This window comes from Ursus americanus, chromosome 7 (genome assembly GCF_024610735.1).
Source record: "Ursus americanus isolate L20-20 chromosome 7, mUrsAme1.1.p, whole genome shotgun sequence".
Lineage (NCBI taxonomy): Eukaryota > Metazoa > Chordata > Mammalia > Carnivora > Ursidae > Ursus > Ursus americanus.
Genome location: NC_142133.1, coordinates 63,724,491 through 63,742,850, shown reverse-complemented (window position 1 = coordinate 63,742,850; position 18,360 = coordinate 63,724,491). Strand labels below are relative to the sequence as shown.

General features: G+C 55.1%; 1 protein-coding gene across 1 annotated transcript in view; it reads left to right on the top strand.

Moving 5' to 3' along the window:
* TOGARAM2 (TOG array regulator of axonemal microtubules 2) overlaps positions 1-18,360 on the top strand; it is a 40,360-nt gene that overhangs the window by 7,553 nt on the left and 14,447 nt on the right. The window contains exons 5-13 of the mRNA XM_087863203.1: positions 553-743; positions 3,757-3,803; positions 6,123-6,289; positions 8,979-9,129; positions 9,335-9,496; positions 11,635-11,788; positions 11,933-12,038; positions 12,891-13,126; positions 15,043-15,201. Of these exons, the coding sequence (XP_087719329.1) occupies positions 553-743; positions 3,757-3,803; positions 6,123-6,289; positions 8,979-9,129; positions 9,335-9,496; positions 11,635-11,788; positions 11,933-12,038; positions 12,891-13,126; positions 15,043-15,201 (1,373 nt within the window). The remainder of the gene's footprint in view (positions 1-552; positions 744-3,756; positions 3,804-6,122; positions 6,290-8,978; positions 9,130-9,334; positions 9,497-11,634; positions 11,789-11,932; positions 12,039-12,890; positions 13,127-15,042; positions 15,202-18,360) is intronic.

Sequence of the window (18,360 nt, the reverse complement as noted above, 5' to 3'; positions counted from 1 at the left end):
CCAGTCCTACACTTGGGGGTCCCTAGGCCTTCTCTGGTCTCAATGTTCCAGAGTTCCTCGTGCTTCTGACCCTCCCCAGTATAGGCAAGGGAGTGTGGCAGAGGGGAAAGAAAGCTGAGCTAAAACTCAGGAGATGTGGGCTCTGGTTTCCACTCTGCCCCCCATGGGCTGTGTGAGCTTGGGCCAGTCACCCTCCTGTCCAGACCTAGTTTGCACATCTGTAAAAAGAAGGTATTAGACCAGATGTTTTTGAAGATCCCTTTCAGCTCTGATGTTGTAGGATTCTCTGAAATGAGGAGAATAGAAAAACAAATAATAATAACAAAGGGAGTAGGGATGAGCACCCCCCCCCCCAGGTCTGCGGTCTTGGAGTGGTAAGGAAACAATGAGCTTTCAGCAGGGGGGCAGTTCCCAGGATGGTGTGGCTGAGAAGAAAAACCAGCACTTTCCAGCACTGCCCGCACCCCAGGTGGCTCCTGATAAAAGGGACCACCCTGTGTGAGGGGCCTGGGACATGAGCCTCCAGAACCTTCCCCCAACCTCGGTTCCCAGGTGCAGATCTCCAGACAATACCTGCATTGCAATGATGAGAAGATGCACAAGTCTCTGGGGGGCGTTGTCATCCCGCCCATCCCTAAGGCCGCGGTGTCTGCTGGGGCCTCCTCCTGTACACCTGGCTCCCTTCCCAGCCGCTTGCCTCCAGGCCAGGGTTTCCTCACCGGCCTGAGGGTCCCCCGCACACGGTAAGCAGCCCCCTCTCCTTCCAGCCCTCCGAGATCCGATCCGCTGAACCTCCGCGCCAGGGCAGAGCTCTGGGGGGGCCGGGCACGTGGAGGGCCTGACTCACCCGTGAGCCGCAGACCTGGGCCCGGCACCGTGCTGATCCCTGAGCCCAGTGGGCTGGGTGTCTGGGCTTAGTAGACAGTGTCTCAGCCTCCATAGTCCACCAGTTTGCTGATGTCTGGTTGTCGCCATGATGAATAAAATAGGAGCTCTATTCATGGTAGCTCTTTGTTATTACGTATTTTCGTAATTCATGGATACTGAAAATACAAGCATTATCAGGTATTTGTACGGAAGTGGCAGGGAGTGGTCCGCAAGAGTTTCGGATATAAAAAGGGTTCTCAAAAATGTTTGGGAACCAGGGGGGTAGGGGGTAGCTACGTTGTAATGAATCTGGATTTATGGCTCGTGGGACAGACGGACCTCTTCAGATGGCCCAGAACATCCCCACGGTCAGTCCAAACATGTACGAGCAAGTAGGTGTGTGTGAGAGACACAGAGACAGAGACAGAGGGGGACACAGAGGGAGAGGGAAAGAGGCCTCACTTCTCGCACCCCTTTGGGGCCTGCTGTACTGAATTCTCCCATTTCTCTCATGCTTCCTCACCTCTCCGTCTCCCACGCTGCCTTCCCTCCCGTCACACGTGCACCTCCTCCCAGCCCTGGCCGAGCGCGGGCCTGCTCCTGGGCTCCTGGGTCTGAGCGCTCTGCTCTAACGGTGGCCTGCTCCTTCCAACTCTGCTTCCTCACGTCGGGACCTTCCTCCCCTCAGAGGCGGTCCTGGTGGCTGGAGGGACTCTCTGGCCCCAGACCAGTGGCCTTCACTGCCCCCCGTTGCTCTTGACTTCACGTCCTATGAGGTGTGGACATCCACATTGTCTTCTCCTTCCTTGCCCTCCTGACTTGAAACCTGCTTCTTGACCTCCTGTGGCAGGACCTTCTAGGCAGTGTCCCCTGTGCCCTCCTTTGTCCATCTTTTTGGTGTGACCGTTCCTGCAGTTTGGTCCCAGCCCTTTGTGCCCAGCTCCTTGTTCTCCCCTGGGGGAGTTCTATGTGTGTGCCGGCAGCTTCTGGGGATGGGGGTCTTCCTCGTCCCCTCATCCCCTGCTCTGCCCTGAGGTCTCCCTAGAGTTTCCATCCCCTGATGGGCATCCCCAGTGTCCTCATGGCCTATGCAGATCTGGCGTCAGAGGGAGGGAGGGAGGTTATGCCACCATCACGACCACACCGAGGGGCCACCTCATGTTGCCCCAAACTACCTCCCTCCCACGACCTCCCGACTTCCCCCAGGGTGCGGGCATTTTCTTCCACCTTTAATTTCGGCAGCATCTTTGGCTCTGGCTCCCGTGGCCCCTGGTCCTAACAGATTGCCACATCCCATCAGGTCTTCCGTGAATAAGAAAATACGAAAGCTGCCACCTCTCTCTTGCCCCTGCCTTTGTTCTCTGCTTCCACTCATGGGCTCCCTCTTGAGAGTCCCGACAGCTCTGAGCCCGGGCCTTGCCACCTGGGCTCTGCATTCTCATCTTCCCTTCTCATGCACCGTGAACCTTTCCTCCACGCGGTTCACATTTTTTGATGTCCTGTGCCAGCGGCTTAAAGACGAGTCTCCTCGGGCTGATGTTCAGGGCCTGTCCCAGCCCGCCACTCCGCACGCCTCCTGGGCTGCCCTGCAGGAGCCGCCCCACCTCCAGAGCCTCCCCACCCCATCCCTGCAGCACCAGCCTGGGCCCCCGTTCAGCTCCAAGTGCTCTTCAAGCCCCAGTCGCACACCGGTCCTTGCGCTAAGGTCTTCCCTGCCCTCCCTGGGGAGGCGATCAGGGGAAGAGCCTCCTCTGCGTTGTCCACACGGCATCTAGCCACGGGCCGCCTGACCACACTGCTATTTTAACCGCCTATCTGCTCTTCAGCTGGGAGCACTGCAGGGCTGAGGCCATATCTTGAAATCTCTGTGGCTCGCGTGGTGCCAAGCGTGGTGCCTGGTTTGTACTAGTCACACAAGGAATATCTGCTTTTTGCTGCCCAGCTAGGACATGGATTTCTCTGCACTAACTCAGGGAGGCTAGCGCGTAGGCGGGAAGGAGCCTCTAGTAGCACTTCTTTCATCCATCGCTCTTCGCCATCTGCACCTGTCCGTGCGCTCATTTACTTACTGAAGAGCTAGTGCGCACCTGCTACGTGCCAGTCTCCCTGGAAACAAACCCAAACAAGACAGACTCTGTGTCCTAGGAGCTCATGAGAGAGATTCATTAGTAAACCATTGGATCAAAGTCTAGTGAGGTAAGCTAAGATAGAAGGCTGCCCGTCATTCTGGGGAGCCTGCTGGGAACGGATCTCAATCAGGCTGGGAAGTCTTCTTGGAGGAGGTGAGGCCTGAGCCGAGTTTTGAAGGCTGAGGGAGTTTGTGAGACGAGGAGGGAGAGACGGGAGGCCTCCTGGAACCGCAAGGGGTGTGTGCACCAGCACCGGTGTGGGTGTGAGACAGGCGGGGGAGGTGAGCAGGGCTGCACGGCCCTGTGCGCTAAGCCGAGGACCGCGAGCTTTACCCTAAAGTAGCAAGGTGCCCCTGAAGGCCTTTTGGTGTGGAAGTGCCATCAGATCTGCACTAGAAAGGCCACTTTGGTGACGGGAGGGGGCTGCGCACACCCAGGCAGACACTCCCGCTGGAACGGAGGGCAGAGGCCCTGGGCCCCTGAGCAGGGCAGAGGCAGCAAGTGGTCTGCGGCGTCTGTGTCTGGACCCGGCCCAGCCCGGTCTGGTCTCCTGTCTGCCTGCCCTTGACTTTGTGGCTGGAGCTGCATCTCCTGCAGCTTTGAGCTCCTCGCCAAGAGCCTCTTTACAGAGCCGCCCCCAGCCCCACCCTGGGTCCCCCAGCTGGCCTGTTGCCCCATCCGGGAGCCTCCCGGGCTCTTCACTGAAGTGGCTCTTACTTGCCGTCTCTCATGGTGCTTTTTTCTCCCCCATTCTTTTAAGATTGGTTCGGGAGAGTGGGCCTCGGGAGAAGACCCCTAAATCTCTGGGTACGTACTCCCCACACGCGCCCCCACTTGTTGTTTATCCAACTCCCTGCTCCCTGGACCGGGTAGGGGATCAGAACCGGGGTTGAAATAGGCTGAGCACCCTCGGACCCGGGCCCCTTATTTCACGGACGGGAAAGCCGAGGCCGTGGGCAGTGCCACCTGGGAGGGCAGCGGCCCCCGCTCTGTGCGGGAAGGTGGACGCGCACCAGCACATGGAGCTTCACGGTAGTCCCGCTGCCAGAGAAGCCTGTGTGACCCGTGAACAGCTGCACCGAGACTGCAGCCCGGGTCTCGTCCCTGGTCTCAGAGCCTGGAAGGCAGCCCGCCGTATGTGCACGCGGGGCCGCGGGGCTGCAGAGACCGTGCTTCTGACACCTTGTGCGGCTGCCCCTGCCCTGTTGGAAGCAAGTAGAGGAGAATATTCCTCACCAGGCCGAGTGAGAAATCAGACCACATCCCATGAACCCCTTAGTCAGCGGGTCCCGGAAGGTTTCAGTGTCTGGGGAATAAGGCCAACTGGGTTGGAAGGGAGGCAGGTGGCCAGCAGGAGGCCAAGGCACAGAGAGGCTTCAGAAGAGGAAGCAGGAGGCTCTCCAGCCGGATGACTGAACTCTGTGGGGAGGAGGGAGGCCGAGCCCTGGGCAGGTCAGGTGAGGGGACCTGGACTGAGCACCATGAGCCTGGGGGGGAGGGTTGGAGGCGGCTGCCGTGCTGACCGGCAGGAGGGGGCAGACTCCTAGTCCGGCTTTCCGGCAGCTCACTTTGGACAGCTTAGAAAGTGGGTCAGTTGGCGAGGGGGAGGCGGTGGCCCAGGAAGCCCCAGGCTCAGGACTCGAGCTGAGCCCAAGAAGCAGGCCTGGCCTAGAAGCCTCTGTGGCGGCTGCTTCTCCTGCTGCTCTCTGGCTGGGCTGCAGGGGGTGACCTCAGGCAGTCTGGTGTGACCCACACTGGCACCCACAGTGTCCCTTAACAGCTACCCCTGAGTGTGCTGGCATGGGGGTTTGGGCCAAGAGACCCCAGTTTGTAACTGCTCCCTTGTTTGTATCACCGGCTTGCTGCTGGAGAACCAGGTCCCTAGGGGCTTGGGGCAGGGGCCAGGCTCTTCAGACAAGGCTTTCTAGGATATCTCTTGGAGGTGGAGGTGAGAAGAGGGGATGCAAAATAGTAAAGTCCTCAAAGGGCTCTCTGACCCCCCCGCCCTCCGCCGTTAGCTGGGGCAATGTTGCCCAATATGCGTAACGAGCCTACTCCATAGAAGGAGCTCGTGTCTGAAGCTGAGGGCTTCCCCAAATCTTGTGGCATTCCTGCACCCCTTGCCCTCATTAGCTGGCACTTGGACATCTGTGTCCTCTGCCCTGCCCCTTACTTTTGGGCAAGTGAAGGCTTCACCCCTCCTCAATCTCTGCCTTTGATGCTTCTCCTGGGATCCAAGCAGAGGGATCCTTGGCAGAAAGCATGGACTGGGCAGAGGTCCAGGGGAACCTGGGAGCCCTCCTGGAGGCCCCAGATTCAAGGAACCCCTTCCAGCCTCAGGCAGCACCAGATGGTGGCCCCCATTCCAGTGGACCCCTTATTTGCAGGTTCACCCGAGGGCAGTGCGCTCCAAACATTGTGAGCAGGAGAACCTAGTTAACATTTCTTTCATTAAAGAAAGCTGATCTACCCCTGTCCTTCCTCCATAGGAAGACACGTTACTTGTGAAATCTATTGATTAGGAAAATCTAGAATGGCACAGAGATACTATTGATTTGATGTCATTTGGAAATGAATTTGTACTGTACCAATCACAAGAGCATCTGAAGGTTGGTGGGTCTCAGCTTCCCTGTCCGTAAAATGAGGGGATCAGACTAGCATCGGTTAGTTCTCTGGTCCCTTCACACGGTGTGATGACGGGGCTCAGTTTATTTTCTCTCTTCCTGAGGTGCACATCTTCTGGGTAAGAGAGACTGACATCCTCTGGAACTATCTTCAACTTCCTAGATAACAGACCTGCCCCCTGTTTCCTGCCCAGCCTCCTCCCTTCCCTGTCTTACAATAAGGTGTGCAGTAATTATTAGATGGATGGATGCATGCATGCATGCACAGATGAGAGGAGGAGTATGTTGGTCCTTGGGCAGTCTGCTCTAGGCCCAGCAGCGCTGTTCTGTAGAGTTTTGCCACCAAGGAAGCATTGGGCAGAACAGTGGAGAATGGCAGGCTTAGGCGGTAAAATGCTACACCAGCCACAGGGTCATAGAGCCTCAGGGGCAGCCCAGAGGGGTGAGTGCTGCTTCGGAGTGCTGGGTGTCCTCAGCTCCATTCTCATTCTTGACTCCTCAGAGCCAAGACCTTCAGCCCTGCCTGTCAGAGACAGGTCTGCCGCCCCTGAGAAGCCCGCCCTGCCTTCATCTCAGTCCGCTCCTACACTGACAGCCTTCTCCTTCGGCCAGGCCAAAGAAGCCCACCCCTCGCTCAAAGAAGAGGACCAGAAGGACAGCAGTACCAAGGTATCTGGAGAGTGAGGGGAGGAGAAGGTGGGGGTCAGAGTGGACCACTGGCTGAACACAAGCATGTTTCTGAAATATATAAATGTGGGGCCAGCTTGAGGAGGGCAAGAAAGAGCCCCAAGTCAGCTTCCCTGGTGCTTAAGGCTGGAACCTGTAGATGGTTTGGGGGTGAGGACCAAAGAAAGGAAGAGAAACAAGAGAGAGGAAGAGAAGGATGGGGGTGGGAGCTAGGTGAAGGGAAGAGTAGAGAGGGGAACTGAGGGGCAGGATGAGGGAGGACCGGAGGGCAGGAGGAGGTCACACGGGGTTCGGAAGGAAGTAGGATGTGGAAAGTACAGAGGGGCTTAGGTGAACCAAGCCAAGTAATTTGAACCAACACCCAAGATAGCAACTGAGAGGCAGCTGACTCGGGCAGATGAGCCAAAGGCTGTGCTGGACAGGCCAACAAATACCTTGGGCTTCTAAGGTGACCTTGGTCCAGATGGTTCTCTGCCCTGGTCTGGACGAATTTACTAAAACATGAGGAATCACTGTATGGGAGCTCTGTGCTCAGCCTTTGACGCAGAGATAGAAGAGCACAAGAAACATGCCTGGAAGGCCCGCTGTGTGCATGTGCTTGTTAGGATCCGGTGATGACGATGAGGGGGTCGGGGCATCGCAGCCCTCCCACTCCAGCCAGGGCGCCAGGGCGTGAAACGAAGGACGAATTATTCAGGGCTGGGAGGTGACCCCACCTCCCACCCTACCTTGGCCGCTCACCCGCATGGTCAGACCGTGGACCTTGTGATAACTTCACCCCACTGGCATCTTGCTTTCAGGCATCCCCTTCGCTCACCACCGTGTCCTGTTGTTCTAGCTTCATCCAGCCACACCCCAGCCCCAGCACTTCTTCCTGTTCTTGCATCAGCAATATCTCCCCGGAATCAGACCGTTCCTCTCAGCATCTTAGCTCTCTGTTATTTCTTTTGTCTAAAAAGAAAACTACTGCCTTGTCTCCACCCATTCTGTCCTGAGTCCACCGCAGTTGGGTTTGGGTCCCACTGCCCCGACTGAAACTGCCCACGTCAAGGTCACCGACAACCTCCACCCTGCCACCTGCCACACAACTCAGCCCTCTTCTAACTCGACCCGTCAGCAGCTTTGGGGGCTCATTCTTCTTGAAGTCCCCACCTTGGGAGGGAGGCGAGGGGAAGGTTTCCTTCTTGGTTCTCTGCCTCCATCAGATTTTGTTCCTTCCCAGTCCTTGGCTGGCTTCTCCTCATCTTCTTACCTCTACACGCTGGAGGCCCCAGAGCTCGGATCTCCGGCCTCTGATCTATTTATACTGACCTCCTGTGACCTGTTCCGGTCCGTGGCATGAAGTGCCGTCTATATGCTGAGGACTCCCAAATCTCCCTGTCGGACCCAGACTTTCCCCTGACCTCTAGGAGCAGTTAAATTATACAACTAAGTATGTATTAACTGATATTCTGCATTTCTACTTAGGTATCTAATTATATTTCAAGCGTACCTCAACCAAAACTCAACGGTTGAGTCTTTACCCCCCCCCCCCAAAATCTCTTTCCCCAGTGAATGGCAGGTAAAGGCAACTCCAGCCTTCCAGCTACTCTGGCCAAAAATCTTGGGCCCGCCCTTGCCGCCAATCTTCCTCTGTCACCCCACACCTCATATATCAGCAAGAGCTGTGGGCTCTACTTTTGGGACTTGTCCAGAATCAGGCCATTCTGTCATCTTCATTCTTGCTAGTGTAAGCCCCCCGCCACAGAAACTCTTGGTTCTATTTTGCAACTTCTCATGAGTTTTACATTATTACCAAATACAAAGTTATAAAAAAAACAATAACACTTAGAGGAACCCCTCATTCCCCCAGTGGAAGTCTGATCATGTCACTCCTGTGCTCAGAACCTCAGTGGTTCGTTATGTCTTTAGAGGACACGTCCGACCCCTTACCATGGGCACGGGGCCCGGTGCACTATGGCTCTGCCCGCCCCTGCCACCTCTGACCCTGTGTCCTACCATTGTCTGACTCGGGGTGCTCTGGCCAGTGTCCTCACCACCCCCAACCATGCCCAGCACACTCCAGCCTCAGGGCCTTCACATTCTCTTTTTTTTTTTTTTAAGAATTTTTAAATTATTTATTTATTTGACAGAGATAGAGACAGCCAGCGAGAGAGGGAACACAAGCAGGGGGAGTGGGAGAGGAAGAAGCAGGCTCACAGAAGAAGAGCCTGATGTGGGGCTCGATCCCATAATGCCGGGATCACGCCCTGAGCCGAAGGCAGACGCTTAACCGCTGTGCCACCCAGGCGCCCCTCACATTCTCTTTCCTCTGCTTAGCAGCCTTCTCCCCTAGAAACCCACATAGCCTCTGTTTCCTTATTTCATTCATGTATCTGCTTAAATTTCACCTCCTCTGGGAGTCCCTCTGGCCCTTCCTACCTAAAATGGAAGCCCCATCACCCTCTGTCCCTTACTCCTTCTGGTACGTACTGCCTGACATTAAAGCTTGGTCTGTTTGCTGTCTCCCCGTTCCGTGGCAGCCCTCTGGGAGCAAGGTCTTGGTCATTCTGTTCACTCCCAGAAGAGTGATGGCATGTAGGAGCCGCTCCCATTCTTGACTGAATAAATGCATACGGAAAGCACAGTTGGGTTCTCAAGGTTAACAGAGTTTGCCTTGACCTTCTGCCAGATCCAGGTCACCATCTCCAAGTCTGCCCAAGAGAAGATGCGGCTGAGGCAGACGAAGGAGGTGGAGTTGCTCCAGAGGGCAAAGGAGCTGGAGAGGGAGAGGGAGCTTGCCTCCCAGAGCCTGGCCTCCCGGAGAGCCCTGGTGAAGGAAGGTACTGGGTGCCTGGGGCAGGATTCCCTCAGGCTGGGGAGACTTCTTGGCCAACCCCTGGGCAAGAGAGGGTTTACCCACAACTTCCCATGCTCCCATCCTGACGCTGGACAGGGAGCCCCTGATGGGCTCATGTCCAAAGGAAGACGCTGGGGCTGAGGACAGGCAGGACCAGCTCCATCCTGGGACTTTCTCTGCCTCCACAGGCCTCCTTCCCCTCCGGGGCAGTGGGACCATGTCTGTGCCTACGGGGCTGAACAGCCCACGGAGAAACATGGGTGTCATCCTGAGGAAGCGGGCCAACCGGGCCTCACTGCCCAGCATCCCGGTCAGCAAGCAGGAGCCCAGCTTTGCCCGCCATGCTTCAGGTAGGGGCCAGACCGACTGGCTGGGGGACAGAAGTCCCTCTCGCTGTGCTGCCTCGGGATGCTTTGGGGCATTGCAAAGGTAACCTGGGCCAAGCTGCTTCTTCCCATTACCTGTGTTAGAGTAGAGGGCAGCCTGAGGCGTGATCGCCTTGCTAGAGAGAGATAGTGTGGGAGTCAAAAGCATCTAAGGGCCAGACTGGGGACCCAGGGAATTGCAACTGGAATTACTGAAAGAAGGGCAGGTGTGCCCAGCCTGCACATGTCCTAGAGGACTCATCAGTGCACCGGGACCACAGATGCTGGGGAAAAGCACCCACGAAAGTAGCTGGAAACCTTGGGAAGAGGAAGAGGGGATCCTGTAGACCTTGGTTTCCTGCAGTTTGTCTCATAAAATGTCAGGGTTGGATAGATCTGCTTATAGCCTGGGATCCCAGGATCCAAAGGTTCTATGGGACGCTCAGAAAGGTGCCAAGGGGCAAAGGAGGCTCTGACCCCCTGCTACAAGAGTAGCATCTATTTGCCTTACTTTTTTGTATATTGGGCATCCACTGACATTTCAATTTTGGAAGATTTTGCTACTAAAGAACATTTGAGAACAACCAGGCTCAGAGTTTCTTTAAGCGTGGGCTGTGGTGGGACCATGGTGATAGAACAGAACATCATTTTGGTGCCAGAAATAATATCGACTAATCCTTCTTATCCATTCTCTCTCTATCCCTTTGATTCCATCAAGTAGAAAGTCTTAATTCAGTGCTGGTCTTGAGAACCCGTTTCAGGCTTGGAAATCTCCTTTTAAACTTCCTTCCAGCTTGAGTCATCAGAGGCTGGCTACAATTTGAGAGCTGGAGTTTATAATGTCCTTTTACTTTTTTGCAAATATCCTATCCTATGACAAATAATATTTGTTTACCAATTATGGCAGTGACATAAATTTCCCTTTAGGATAAACTTATTTAAGATTTGAGAACTGGGTTGGCTTGAAGAAAAATGCCATATAAATAAAATTACAGGTAATTAAGAGACACGGCAAGAAGTCTTGCCGTGATAATTGAATGGTTGACACTCAGCAGATAATGATCTGTATAATCCACTCTACTCATTTTATAGTCAACAGAACTGAGACCCAGAGACCCAAAGTCACCTGTTTACTCAAGGTGATGGTGGCCCATGGGGATTAAGATTTTGGCTAATGACTTATCCAATGGCAAAGCTGAGAAGAGAATCCAGGAATGAGGTCTTTTGGTCTTGGCTTTAAGTAAAGGATTGGCCTGGATGCGCCATCTTGACAATCATGCTGGTGGAGATGAGCCTCTGAAGAGAAGTAGCCAGGAAGCGAGGTGTGGCAGTGAGAGCTCTGGGTTCAGAGGAGACCCTCTGGTCATGGCTCCACTGATGGAGATGCTGAGGGATTGTGGGTGGGGACCCCTGCCCTTCCGTGCCTCTGAGGCCTTGATGATGTGTTTCGGGCATTGGAGCAGATAGCTGGCTAAACTGCCTTCCTGTTCCACTAGGATTTTATGACTCTAGCATCCATCTCCAAGGAAGGAGAGCCTAGAAACCATGACCTGAGTTTTAAACAATGTCCCTGCTTATTGGCAGTCCGTGCCACGTCTTGACCACATGGGCCCCCATTAGCTGCATTGTCTCGTTTGACCTTTCACTGTCCCCTGCTTCCTCCTTTGGGCCACTTCCTGCCTTCCCCATGGGCAGCTTCACAAAGGATGGAGAGCGGGGGGAAGGAGGAGAAGCTGGTAATACAAGCTCCTGGGTGGCAATAAGGTTAGAACACCACCAGTGTGAGTAGGGGTTCCCTCCTTGCCGACTTACGAGCCTCTCCCAACCACAGATAGAGCAGGATGGCGGTGAGTCACTGGCGTGGTAGGCTTTGTCTCAAGACCTCAAGCAGCATATGACAGGCCGGCTTGTTTAGAACAAGCAGGGTTTAGATGGCAGGGCTGGGTTGGAAAAGGCTAACAAGAACTAGAACTTTTGGAGGGATCCGTGGCTCCCCAGTGGGGGAAGCACAGATCCTGCCCTCTCAGCCCTGGCCAGTCCCTTCTCTGAGTACACCTCGTGTTAGGCCAGGCCTGGGTCTTCCTGCTGACGTGCCATGTTCCTTTCCTTCTCTGCGTGGGCAGCCAACTCGTTACCTGCGGTGCTTACCTTGGGGTCTCCTGAGTGGGAAGAAGAGGAGGAGGAATTGGATCCTAGGACCTTTAAGGAGTTGAGGCCTTTCTCGAACCCTGAGCTGGGGCTGATGGATGCCCTCCAGTGCCTGGAGAGCAGCGATTGGTGAGGGGACCCCTTCTCCTGACCCCAGCTGCCCCCCTCCCCTGCTGCGGGGGAGGGGTGGTGGCGGGGGTGCCCTTGGTCCGCACGGGGAGCCGGGCTCCTCCCTCCCCACCTGCCTGTGACGGGACTGGAACTGCTTCTCAGGCAGATGAAGGAGAAGGGCCTGCTGAGTGTCCAGCGCCTGGCAGTCTGTCATTCAGATGTCCTTGCTGGGAGGCTGCACGACGTGTCCTTGGCTGTGACGGGGGAGGTGAGGCCACCTAGACAGCCTGTGTCCTGCTCACAGTCCCCACCCTGCAGGGCAGGCAGTCCCCCTTCCCTGGTGCCGCTGCTCAGTGGGGGTCACACGGCAGCCATGGAGGGGCTGTGGCTCCCTGAAACGTGGCATCCCTGGCTTATTTCTTAGCTCTCAGCCACAGAGGTGGGAGGTAGCTGCCCATGTCTCAGATTGGAAAACTGGGGCCTGGGGTTTCCTTGTTCTAATCTCTGGGCGTTGAAACAACCAGAGTCCTGTATGCCTGTTTGTCCCAGCCTGGGGCTGTCCTCTGTACTCAGATGCCCCACCAGGGGCTGGAATGTTCTGGGCTAGATCTCCAGCTTCAGGGAAGTTGTAACATTCCCCCCCTCCCCCGACTTTCTCCCCTGGGGGAGGGGCGGGGGCCTAGACTGGGCCCAGAGAGGCAATCAGATGCATCTGATCACATGTGGAGGCCAGGCGCCTTCTTGGGAACAGATTATTTCAGTGGTGGGGGTGAGGTTGGCGGGGGGGGGGGGGGGAAGCTTGTAAAGACTGAATTGAACATTATTTGTAAAAGTACTTTGAAGACTAAGTGTTACACAAATTTCAGATGCTCAAATTTTAAATTTCAGGTGGAATTAATAACTATGATGATAACAATGATAGCATTTTTTAAAAATGGGGTTGTTTTGTCCAGAGCTACTGCATGGTTTTCATTTCCAGCCTGGAGAGACCTAGGCCTGCAGGGAGGGTAGCGGTGGCGGTGGCAGGAGAGGGTGGGGCCATCCCCCATTCTTCGTATGTTCTGGAGCCCTTGGCAGGGTCCAGCAGTCCTGGAGGGTCCCCGTCCCATCTCTCTCCTAGGTCACCAACCTCCGCTCCAAAGTGTCACGCCTGGCTATCAGCACCCTGGGGGCCCTCTTCCGGGCCATGAAGAAGAACATGGACCAGGAGGCTGAGGAGATTGCCCGCTGCCTGCTCCAGAAGATGGGGAACACCAGCGAGTTCATTCAGAGAGCTGCCAACCGTTCCCTGGGGGCCATGGTGGAGAATGTGACCCCCGCCCGCTCCCTGGTGGCCCTCACCTCAGCCGGCATCTAGTACGTGGTGGCTCATTGTCGGAGGGGTGGGTGGGGAAGGCAAGGCAAGGGGACAGGCCTGGCGATGGGAGAAGAGCAGGCAAATGCCTCACACGTGTAGCCAGTGGGGAGGAAGACCCCTGCTTCCTGGGTCGCTTCTCTCCCACCTTTCTTGGGCCAGGTTGGGGATAATGAGGCGAGCCCCGAGCCTCAGCCGCAAGGGGAGAGTTGCTGGGGAGTTCAGAGTGTCCGTGGTAATGTCCCTGGAGACCAGGCTGAGAGCCAGCCTGAGGCCTGTGTGCCTCTCCCAGGGGACGGGCGTTCTTTCTGATGAAATCAAGGCTGTGAGCAGAGCAAGGCACACCATCTCATCGAGCTCGCACCTCTTGGCCTTTTCCTGGGGAGGAGGAAGGTGCCTGCCTGCTACGGGAGCCTTTCTGCAGCCGGATTTGCTTTTACCTTATTTAAAAACCAAAACTAAAGCAAAACCAAAACCATTTCCCAAACCCTTTCTCCCACAGGGCCAAACCACTCTCAGCCCCAGAGCCCGCCAGGACACTGGTGCCGGAGGCTTCTGGGAGAGCCCCCATGGCGTGTGGTAGCAGCCGGCAGGCCTTTGCTAGCCTCACCACAGCCGGGTACAAAGGATGAGGGGCTGTGGAGCCACACTGCCTGGGTTCACATCCTGGATTGTTACTTACCTTCTCCGTGCTCGGTTTCCTCATCTGTAAAATGGGCACAATATGGTGCCAACCTCCTCAAAGTGTGAGGAGTAAGTGAACTGATTTGTGACAGAGCACTCGGAACCATGCCTGCCTTTACTGTAACATTTATTGAGTGCTCACTGTGGCTGCCGCTACCTTGGGAGAAGTTGACTGTACTTTTTTCTGGACTCTTCCCTTCCCTCAGCTTCCTCACCAGCAAAATGATGCAAATGGTGGCTTATGGAGTCGAACAGATAATAGATGGGGGGAGAGGTTGTTTAGCAGGGTACCTGGCTCTGAATTGTGCTAACTACAAGCTGAGGCAATTGATCTTTGTTGCCAGAAGCAGGGTCAGGTGTCCTCAGGGGCAGCTCCCCTCCCCCCCCCTTGAATTCCTGGGGATCTTGCTAAAATGCAGATTCTGATTCAGATGCTAATGGATGCTGGTCCCTGGACCAGGGGGAGTAGGGAGAGCCCACAAGTCCCCCTTTGTGTTACCTTGGAATGGGACTCTGGGGGAAATATGGGTTGGTGTTGCTTAATGAACTCTGGACACACAGGCCCTGTTTGAAAAAGGTGAAAAAGAAAGGTTTCTCCTGTAAGATTTCAGGTTCCCCCTCTTAGGGTTACCAAATCACTCATGGGTCCCTGTCCCTCCCTCCTGTCTCAGCTCACTTCAGCAACCGTGCAGTTAGCTCCCACTAAATGTGGGCAAGTACTGGGCTCCAGCGGGGCCCAGAATTCCACGGGGAGGGGGAAGGAAGCTTGGCCCAGCTCCCCGGGAGCTCCTCGCCTGGCTCCTTGCCTGGAGCCACAGGGGCCCACCTGTACTTCCCAGGGGACAGTGCTAGCCCCAGGGAACATTCTGCTGAACTGGCTGGGGAGGGCAGAGAAGGAGACAGGCATTGGGTGGGATCTTTCTAGGTGGAGAAAAGGTGGGGAAGACAAACGCGGGCTCAGGAGGTCCAGAGGTGGTGAGCACCTGTGGGGGGGGAGCACCACGTGGTCGTAGGCACTTCTTCCTTCTCCCATCGTTTCCGTTGTCATCCTGGGTTCTGTGATCTAGACGTGACTGCTCTTTCCTTGAAGATTCCCTGTAGCCCATATGAGAGATTGTGGAGCCCATCACGGCGTGAAACATGGAGGCACAACTGTAGGTCCGCATGCGGCAATCTGGGGACACCACACCCCATTCCTTGTCTGAGCCCTTGACCGTGATTGTATTTTTCTTAGCCACAGAAACCCCTTAGTCCGGAAATGCACCGCCGAGCACCTCTCTGCCGTCCTGGAGCAGATAGGCGCCGAGAAGCTTCTGTCGGGCAGCAGGGACAGCACGGAGATGCTGGTGCACAACCTGGTGAGGCTGGCCCAGGACTCCAACCAGGACACCAGGTGATGCAGGGCCTGGGGCCTGGGGGCTGCCTCATGGGCCAGCCCAGAACAGATAAAGCAACCAGGCTTCTTGAGGGCCCCGGCCCTCACAGCTCAGCTTCCCCAGGGCCATGGGAGGGATGGGCAGACGGACCACAGCTCTGTCCTTCCTTTATGGCCCCTGTCCATCTCTCTCTGCCGGCGTAGCCAGGCCTGCAGGAATGCCCGCCTCTGGTTTTCCCTCTCTCAGCGCGGCTCTCCCTCTGTGCCCGACCCACCCCAGCTCCACCCTCTGAAAGGCCATTCGTTCTTCTCAAGGATAGTGAGCCGATCACTCTTCATTATTATGGACAGGGCAGTGAATAAGAAGAATTAGGCCTCTGCTATCCTGGAGCTCTCCCCTAGGGGTGGACAGATAATAAACAAATAAATTATTACCATCATTTCAGATACAGATAAGGGCTACAGAGAGAAAGCACCAAGGTGGAGAAGGGGGTGGCAGCTGCTTTGACAGAGAGCCAGGGGAGATCTTTCTGAAGAGCGACACTGGAGTGGAGAAGTGATGGGCCACCAGGAGCCAGCTCGCTGGGGGGCCGGGGTGCGAGTGTGCCAAGCAAAGGAAATGTAGGAAGCCCCCCCCTCTCCCCCGCCTCCCAGGGGCATATGCTCGGTGCTCCGGGAGGAGGAAGGCTGGGCTGTGTGGCGGCCTGGTGATGGGGGCAGAGCGGACAGGCGATGAGGCCGGGCGGGGCAGGGCCCTTCGGGCCACGGTCAGGAGGCAGGATTTTGGCTGGGGTGCGACTAGAAGCCCCCGGAGGAACTTTCGTAGTCATGTGAGGAGATATTCAGCCGTGCTAAGCGGGAGAGTGATAGAACCTGATGAAGTCTCGGAAAGCTAGGGTTAGGATCCAGTGAATCACACTCCTTAGTTCCTGGGACATTACGGCCCCATCTGGAGACCACACCACAGCCGGTGCTGCTCCACTGGGCATGTCCTCCCTCGTTCTGTGCTTTCGTACCGACGAGGGTGCGCCCTCCCCACTGCAGCCGTGCTCCACGGGACAGCCTCACCGGTGCTCCCTGGAACGTCTGGGCATATTCCCCGGGGGCAGGGCGGTGGCCAGGGGCATGTGTCCACCTAAGCCACCCGAGCATCGCAGCATGGGGAGCTCTTGAGCACGCCACCCCCTCCACCTTCCTTCTGCGGGGCCCGTGCCTACCTCCTCACGACCCTGCAGTATCTGGAGTTCTAATTTTTATTGATTTAATGGGTACCAGTACCAGCTCATTATTATTTCTCAGTGCTTTCCCCCCCTGATTACTAGAGTTTGTGTGTCTTTAAAGGCTCTCTGCCTTCTTGATTTTTTAAAAAATATCTTTCTGGGTGCTCATTAGAGGATTGATAGTAGGGGAGGGGGCCAGGATGGAGGAGGGACACCAGACAGATGGCTACTCCCCAGTCACCGCCAGAGGTACTGGAGGCTAGCAGAGGGGAGGGGAGAGCTGGATTGGGTGTCTTTTGAAGGCAGAGCCAACAGGATGTGGGTGGTGAGGCTTTCAAAGAGAAATCAAAGATGATGCTTGGGTTTTTTAACTGAACAATTGGGTAAATGATAGTGTCATTTTCTGAAATGAGGAACATTGGTGGGGATCTAGAATGTTCTAGTTGATTGGTTTTTAGTTTTTGGGAGGGGGATGGACAACGAGATCTAATGTCTCTCCAGCTGGAACGTCCCCCTCCATTCTGACATCTCTCACGTTGCCGGCGTTGACAACACTCCATTCCCTCTTAGCACTTGTGCTTCCAGTGTCCGTGGCCCTACATTCCCTCGTTCCCCTCTTCCTCTGTGACCACCTCTCCGCCTGCCTGCCCTCTGGACACAGATGGCCGCAGGAGTGTCTTCATTCTTGTCCTCCTCCTACAACTTTCCCTGAGTACTGTTACCATTTCCGTGGATCCAACCACAGCAACCCTGATGCCTCGTAGGGTCTCCCTCCAGGCTACCCCTTCTCGGAGCATCAGTGCTTTACCTCTAGTGCCTCTGGAGGACCCATCACCCTGCCAGATGTCCCACTGTCATCTTTGGTGCACGGTTCCCTTCAATGAACCATTGCCTTCTCCCCAAGCCTGTTTCTCTGGCCGTGTTCCCTCTATTGTTAAAAGTCACTATTATTTACTGAGTCATTGAAGATGCAAAATGCGGACCTTCATACTTCGATTCTAAGACACACAATTTCCCCCACATTTTAGTATCTGACAATCAGAGGCGTCTCATAGCTGCTGCTGGCCAGGCAGCAGTTTTGACTTGGGTTTCACTTTCCGCACATTCTCAAACCTGGTCATTATTGCTCAGAGCATAAACCTTTGAATTACAGTTTGCATTGTAGGAACTAAACTATGAGCCTTTCTTTGCTTGTTAGCCTTTTATATTTATTTTAAGAAGCCACTGTGGATGCTCTGTGGGGACTTGTAGAGTTTAATTGCTCCCTAAGATGTCTCAGAAATATTACAGTATTATATTCGGCATTGAAATGAAAAGTTTTAGTGTCTGAGAAGAGGCATGGAACTAGAGTGATGGACATAAATTAGATATTAATGCAAACAGTCATGGAAGGAACGACCAAAATTCCCCATTTCCTTACCAGGCGGCCCCTAAGCAGTTTGCCCAGCCTGAGGAAGGAAGGGCACCACCCGCCAGTAACGTTACCTCTGTTCCTGAGATAAGTGTTGCCTTCCCCATGGCGCAATGTCATTGAAGGCAGTGGGAATTGCCAGTGCTTTCTGGTTTTGTTTTTCCTCAGTGGCAAATAAATCAATGGTGCATTTGATAATCAATGGAGTCTTGGGCTGAGCCAACTATGACTGTAGATGCTTCCTGCCCCGCCTCCGATCAGCTACCCAGCCCCGCAGTTTCCACTTCCATAGCAGGTCCTTAGTCTGACCACCCTTTCTTCCTCCTACTCTACAGCCTTGTTTCAGGACTTCATTGTCTCTTGGCTGGACTATCATGGTGGCCTCTTAACAGGTCTCCTGGCCCCCCTGCCTTGCCCCCAGAGATGTGCCTCCACGCTGTTGCCAGAGACATTTTTACCAAAGTGCAAACCTGGTCATTCCGCAGCTTCCCATTGCCCTCAGGTTAAAGCCTGGCTCTTTCATGTTTCCAGAAAATGGGTCACACC